The 7,800-nt window shown below is 35.0% G+C and overlaps 1 protein-coding gene across 1 annotated transcript in view; it reads left to right on the top strand.

Annotated features, from left to right (window-relative positions):
* Positions 1-299: 299 nt before the first annotated feature.
* The window catches only part of LOC113061517 (inositol 1,4,5-trisphosphate receptor type 2-like), a 69,506-nt gene continuing 62,005 nt past the window's right edge, over positions 300-7,800 (top strand). Inside the window, exon 1 of the mRNA XM_026230680.1 lies at positions 300-745. Coding sequence (XP_026086465.1) covers positions 654-745 — 92 coding nt within the window. The 5' untranslated portion in view covers positions 300-653. The remainder of the gene's footprint in view (positions 746-7,800) is intronic.

Genomic DNA, 7,800 nt, shown 5'->3' with positions numbered 1-7,800 from the left:
AAGCAATTTATATAATGGCGAAAACAGAATGGTTTCTAAAGTAATATTTTATGTATTTATTTATAAATGTATAACTGGAGATGTATCATTAAAAATGGAAGCTAAACAAATAGCTGGAGGACACTTCACTTAAGTGCAGATATTATATTAAATAATAATATGAAATTATCTAATAAGGGGTTTACATCATACAAAAAAAAAAAAAAAACATTGTTTAAACTCGTTCGTTAAAAAAAAAATTTTGACGACAAACTTCCGGAATAATTGTGCGCGACTCCGCAAAGGTGCAAACAAACAAGCTGGATCCCACTTTTTGAGTTGCATACCACAGCTTTAAAGACAGACAGCAGCACTTCCTTGATTTCACGGGACAGAGAGCGAGTCTCCTCCCACTCGAGTGGCATATTGGTGAGAAAAGCCTCGTTTGTCTCACAGGAAGAAGTTGAAAACATGAAGAAACGCGACAGTTAGAGGAATCCCATCTCAGAAGTCACGGGCTCACACATCTCTTCTCCGGGCGGCTGAATTAAAATGTGTTACTGTCAAAGCGAAGAAACAAGTGGCTTGAGACACTGAGTCGACTGGACACATTGCGCTAGATCTGAGGGTTTACACTTTAAAGTATCAGAAAAACTATTAAAACATTTGCAGACATGTCGGAACACAGGTTTTGTTTCCTTCACATTGGGGATATCGTGTCTCTGTATGCAGAGGGAACTGTCAACGGATTTATCAGCACTTTAGGGTAAGTTGTTATGTTGGCCATTATATTTGTATTAGACGTAAATAATATCCTAATTATATTGGTATTAAACGTAAGTGAACATGGCATTAGGACATTTCATTCAGGTACACATTAAACATGCAATACATTTTCATCAACTTTTTTATGCTCCTCATGTCAGATGAAGTTTGTTTAGTGAAAGTAGGAAGTGATTTGAGCACAAACTGGAGACCAGAGTTGCAGTGTTACAGCATTGCTTCAGAAGCATGCAAATCATTGAACGGGAATGCAAAGTTTTCTTTAGTTACACCGTAAACATAATACAGTAATGTATAGGCTCCGTTTAAAGCTACGTGCAGTAATGTTTGCTAATTAAGAAAAATGAAGAAATATCATTGCCTTTATTTACGTCAAATTAAATAAATATAAATGAGTATTCCAAAAAAAAAAAAGAAGATGATTTTTTTATACAACGGAACTGGTCACCACGTCATAGATTAAACCATTTTTATACCATGTGACCTGTTGAGTCATGTAAATTGTTGATTAACTACAAATTAATCACAAGAAGAAGAATATGTTCACTTTATAGAGCTTTTGCAGTCAGTTCTGTTTACAAAGTATAGCACACAAGACATTTACTGAGTGCACCTTTAATTAATAAAGGAATTGTTCACAATAATCCACAAGTAAACCATGCTATCAGTCAGTCAATCAGGGTCTTGTGAAGTGAAAAGCTGCATGTTTGTAAGAAACTCTCCTGTTTGAACTCTCCTTTTGAAGTGATCTATTGGCGAAAAAGACATGTAATGCAACATTTTTCCAGATTTGTTCTGATGAAGAAACAAACTCATGTACTGTACCTATTTGATGATCTCTGGGTGAATACATTTTCATCACATTTTCATTTTTTGGGGAACTATTCCTTTAAAGCTAAATCAAATTTCATTTGATAGTTTCTGAGATTGCACCATGTAACAGATGCGGCTTTCATTTGATTTTCATGTGGTCATGTAGGAACACATCTGCTTGAGAGTCTTATGAAAGATTCTGAATATTACCACATGGAGGTGAAACGCCCAGCTCCACTTTAGGTTGTGTTGAATCACTTTTGCATTGTTGTGCAATGACTCCTCAAACAAATAAGGTGCAGAACAAATGCTCCAGTGCACCGTAGCATTCTGCTCTGTGGAATTCAGAAAGCTACGCTCACAATATGTGCAACTTAATGTTTAAATCTTTTAGCTTCAGGCCATCCTTAAAAATATTATGGTTTGCAGTAACAGTAAAAAAAAAAAGGGTTGGCTAGGTAGGTCATATAATATTTATATATATATTCAACCCGATGATACTGCAGCTGTTACTTCACAGAGCAGTCGTTAACTGAAAAGATGTGCAAATAAACGCTGAAAATGAAGTGGATTTGCGCAGCTTCTCAGTTAACAATGGCTCTGTGTAGTAACAGCTACTCTATGTAAAATCACGCACCTGGTGGAATTTATTGCTGTTTATTGAACCGGCTTTACTGACGAGATGCGCATAGCGATCGGCCAGTTGTCATCGGCGCACCCCTAGTTATTTATAGGCCAAAGGGGTTTTCGGGGAAGTTGGACAATAATTAAGACTCTAAAACTGTGTCTAATAGGAATAAGGGATGATTTATGAAATATCTGTACCGTATTTATAGTTAATAATGACACATACAGAAATTGAGTTGTAGTGAACAGAACATGAACACGAGGAGAGCAGCTGAAGATACTGAACTGCAGCACGTGCCGGTTAGAGCGGTTCTCGTTCTCGAATCAAGAACCGGTTGCATTGATTTTCGGATCTTCAGTACACTGAACCGAAAAACGTTTCTTTCGGACGCGTCCGATTTGAGAACCGAGGGGCTGATGATACTGCGCATGCGTGATTCAGTGTGAAGCAGACTGACAAACAGCGTGTCTGAACCGAACTGGTTCTTTTGGTGATTGATTCTGAACTGATTCTGTGCTAATGTTATGAGCGCGGGTAAACCGAGGCTTGAATGAAGGGCAATCTGGGGAAATGTAAGTTCATTTAATAACAAATACATCGCAATGGATTATGTATAGTAAGTGGATCATGGTTTCTGAGCTGATGACACCTAATTTATTTACTTTACATTTTCAAGACTTAAATCCTCGTATGCACATTATTGCTGTTACTGTATTTGGGTGCGTTGTTGTAAAAGTTAACTGTAAACTTTTCATGTTTATGAGGTTTTTAACTGACTTAAGTTATTATTACTGTTTTTTATATTTTAATGTTTGATAGACTTGACACAATTACGTCATCGCCAATGACGTCATTACGTTGAGCGTAAAAGAACTGGTGAACCGTTTTTTTTCAACCGGTTTTATTGAATCTAACCGTCCGAAAGAACCAGTTCGTGGAAAAGAATCGAACTTCCCATCACTATATGAGATGAATCGAATGCACAGGCCATTGTGTGACATCCGTGCAAACGTATTCTTCATTTGTATGTAGGCCTAGGTAATTTATATATTTACAATACTTACTAAAATATAATTAATATTATTTTATTGCTTTTGTTTTAGTTGTTTGAAAATTAAAAAAAATAAAAATAATTTAAATTGACAGGGTCGGTCAGGTTACGGCAAACAAGAATATTTTTAAGTATGGCCTCAAAGAGTTTTGCTGTATTGAATCAGAGGGATTGCATTTCTCTGTCACTTTTCATAATTGATGACATGTTTTGGAGTTTTAAGCGTTTGTAAAACTTAATGTGTGGTTTTTCACTTTATTACTAGGATTCAAATTTAAACGCTGAGGTTTTCTTTAGAAGCATGATGCAAGCTAGTTTAGTTTCCAGTTTTTGTGTTTTGTTTTTTTTACTTTTGCAGTGTGTTTGTCCAGTTATGTTTTTCCATATTTAAACAGTCAGTCTATACTGAGTATAGGATATATTTTTTAGCCCACCAGGGTGACTATGAGCATGAAATTATTCAGCCATGACTTCCTGTTCCACAGAATTATAAATATGAGAAACACAAAGGCCAAATTCCCTTGAACATCCATCACAAGTAGTTAAACCAAAGAATGTAGTTCTGATGTGCAGAACAAGATTGTTGAGCGTCACAAAATAATTTGTGGGTGTAAGGAAATAGCTAAAGCATTGAAAACCCCCGTTTCAACCTGAAGGGCAATAATTAAGACATCAACTGTATGTAAAAAATCTGACATGTGTCTATATTGTCATAATGCATGCTGAGGAGGAGAGTTTTTTTTTTTTTTTTTTTTTTTTTTAAATGAAAGCTCAAAAGGATACATGATGCAGATTTATTTTCACAGCCACCTTTCACCTGCTCATATTTACTAAGTGTGCCAATGCTGTAGTTGACACACACACACAAAAAAAAGTTTTCAAAAATGAAAATTCTGTCATATTTTAATCACCCTCATGTTCTTTCAAACCTGAGTGTTTTTCTTCTGTTGAGCACAAAATAAGATATTTTGAAGAATGTTGGTAACCAAACAGGAGAAAGAAGAAACTCATACAGGTTTGGAACAACTTGAGGGTGAGTAAATGATGACAGAATTAAAACTATCCCTTTAAAGACAGGACTAATGCGAGCTACAGTGTTATTAATTTAATGGTACTGTATGTGCTTTTGTTGAAGCCACCAGCCTGCATTATTTCCACTTATATTGTAAACAATTTTCAGCTGCAGAATTCATGGTGAAAAAAATTAATTATCAATGATTCTGCAGAGAAATCTCCACCAAAAAAGCACTTTAGCCACCGTCCACTCACAAGCAGCTCTTTAAATGATGTTCCTTATGCTCTCAAGCTACCTAAATAACTTGTATGCATAATATGCATGTTTTGCAATAAATAAATAAAAATAGTTTCCCTCTATATAACCAACATATTTAAATGACTAACAATTATATAAATTAACTAAATAATTAAGTCATATATTTGTTATTTTTCACAGTGCTTCATTGGATTGTAGATCTTTCCCTCATTAAAGCTGTTTAAATACACAGCCAAATTTTTTCTGATTTCCAAATACATTTTTACTTCAAATCAAAGTTTGTCATGTTGCAATTCACCTCATAGCTCTGTTGCACCCTATGGACTTCCCATGATGCATTTGTGCTTGACTTAACTTTCTATTTCTAGTTAATGAATGAAGTGGATCATTATTTGATTATCATTTTCAAAATGCCAAAAGACATGTTTCACAAATGAAGGGAGCTAAAGTTTTTATGATCGCACATTGCCTACTGTATTTCTTAATATTTTTCAAACTTAGCAGGCAGTATGCAATTAATACTGTGCATTATTTAGTAGTATGCTTGCACTCTAAACATGGCCAGAGCTTCTCTTCTGATCCTAAACAAGGTGTTGGATTATTTCCCAGAGGCTGTCATGTGTTTGTATAGAGATATAATAGAAGTTGAATGGTGTTGTCTTTTTTTTTAGAGACCAATATCGTTATATTGCAGGACCCTAGAGAAGAAAGACTGATAAGAGATTTGATTGGTTGAAATTCTACATAATGAACATTTATGACTATAATTTGAGAGTAGTTTGGTTAAAAGGACTATAAAATGTCTGGTCACACAGTTCATTCTATATAATCAGTTCATGCATGGCTGTGAAAGCAAATGTAGTAGCTTACTCCCAATTTCATACATATGAAAAACAAATCATCTGAGTGCAAGAATAGGATTTGTTCTAACATGCTTAACTTGCAGCAAGCTAGGAACGTATTATTCTGTTTGGACAAGGTCTAACTCCTTCACTTCATGTCATCAAGTAATGGAGCTATAATTGATATGTTTGAACACTGCTCAAACAGGCTTGCATTTTAACTTGTGTAGTGTACTCCGTTGTGTCTTTGAAGATTGCTGGCTGTCAAAGAGTTTAAAGAGAACTAGAAGCACTCTGTTACTCATTTATGAGCATGTAATACTATAGCCCTGTTGGCACCTTTCCTGTTTTCTACTTCACCTTCCAAAACACATCTTATTAATGTACTTAATGTCTTTGTTTAATACATCTGTGCATATACACAGGAAGATGAAGAAGTGTACTGGCATAACCAATTTAAGCAATAAACTATTAGTCTCGGAAAATATCCATTTGCAATCCTTACTTAGCTTAGTAATCGTTCAGTAGAGTGTCTTGTTTTTGTGGTGGTTTGGTAGCTCTGTGGTTGTTGTTTTTTTTTCTTGTTTTAAGTTTTTACATCATTTGAATATTAAGTGAACATTTGTTCATGCAGACACGCCTGATTCATGTGAGGATAGGCAGACTTTAAAGCATCTAAATTTAGATCAATTACATGAATTCCTGTACTTCGCTCTGAGGGCTTTCATAATTCGCATTTCAATGAAACCGAAGACTGTCAGAAAGATTATAATAGATGACATTTTTTTCTGTGGAAAATGCACATCAGATAGCAACTTTATAGACCTGAAAATCAGGTCTTTGCAACTTCAGGTCTTCAATAGAACTTAATTTCTTTCCGTTTCAGACAAAGTTGTTCCTTTCTCAGAATAGACTGTCCTAAAAAAATCCCCAAGTGTATGCTCACCTTTAAAGGTACTTGAAAATATTGCTTTGTTAAACCTAAAATCAGTATTTGTGATTTTAACAAATTATGGATGTCAATAGATCATAACAGCCAGACACACGACAGAAATTGTTTTCAGGAAGCAGCACTCTTTAACTGCCTCACTCACACGTCTTTTTTTTCGTAATACTATTGCATAATGTTCAGTGCTATTTATTCTGTGCTTTGAAACTATTTATCCTGTCCAATGTCTCAAAACATAGTCATAATAGTTGTTAGTTGAATTGCATCAATGCATAAATGCAATAAACCACACAATAAATTGCATAAACTATAAATCTGCAAAAATGAAATCGAACTGCTTACCACACACTTTATGGTCTTATGCAACCATACATAATTGACCAATATGCTGGACTGCCACATATAATATTTTTTTTTAATGAAATAGATTGTTTTGTTGTTGTTGTTGTTGTTGTTGACAAGGTTATTTTAGGGACAAAGGGGTACAAAGGAAACACTGCTGCTGCCCTGCTCTTGGGTAACAAGAGTAAAGTAATTCTTGGGTAATCCAGAGAATATTAATATTGCTGCTCAGATAACGGCCTTTCTGTCATAACCTGTGTGGCACTTCCTTTTAATGTGGTAATGTCCAGAATATAGTGTGAACTCACTCATTCATTCCTTTTTTGTTTCTTCTACAATTGTAAGGAAGGAAGATTAGCTTGATGTTGTACTACAAGTTTTGAGGTTGTTTGATTTAGATCACGGAAGCATTATTCATAAATTCAGTTAAACCAAAAAATGTAATGTGAAGAACTTCATTTTACTGTCAACGCGGTATGAAAGGGATATCTGTGCACACCCACATTCCTCCAGACAGTTCAGTGCAGTGCTCTGAACTTCTACATTTTATTGCTGAAGTATTTATTTCCAGACAGACAGTTGTGTTCACAAGTTGAAACAAGTGCTATCATTAAGAGAACCATGAACTGCCCTTGCTAAGTAGTTGCCTATTTTTAGTTTGACAGTGGGGAAAGCCTGGATTTTGGTGTGTTTATCAAGACGAAAAGAGCACTGTGGCTTCCTCTTTTATCTTCTTAACTTTTATCTTTTAACTTCAAAAACCTCAACAAAAAAAAAACATCAAAAACCTCTTCATGTTTAAGGAGAGCCACTTTGGTTAAATTGGCGATACAATCTCTTATTGTTTGTTAACATTAAAGAAATAACTCTGAAATAAACCAAAATGTACAGTTGTTGTAAAGATTCTGGAGAAATTTTGCTTTATATAACTTGCTCACCAATGGATCCTCTGCAATGAATGGGTGCCGTCAGAATGAGAGTTCATTAATTTCATCACTCCAGTCCATTGGTTGACATTTTGTGAAGCTTACAAGCGAAAACTGTTCTAAGCAAATATGTTGGTGGATTTTGATGTGAGAGAACAACGGGGGATGGACTTTTTCACTGGAGGAAGCATTATTTGTGGATTATGGATGCATA

The sequence above is a fragment of the Carassius auratus genome, chromosome 43, assembly GCF_003368295.1.
Source record: "Carassius auratus strain Wakin chromosome 43, ASM336829v1, whole genome shotgun sequence".
In the NCBI taxonomy this organism is placed as follows: Eukaryota; Metazoa; Chordata; class Actinopteri; order Cypriniformes; family Cyprinidae; genus Carassius; species Carassius auratus.
The sequence above is the reverse complement of the archived record's forward strand: the minus strand, read 5'-3'. Positions and strand labels throughout refer to the sequence as shown.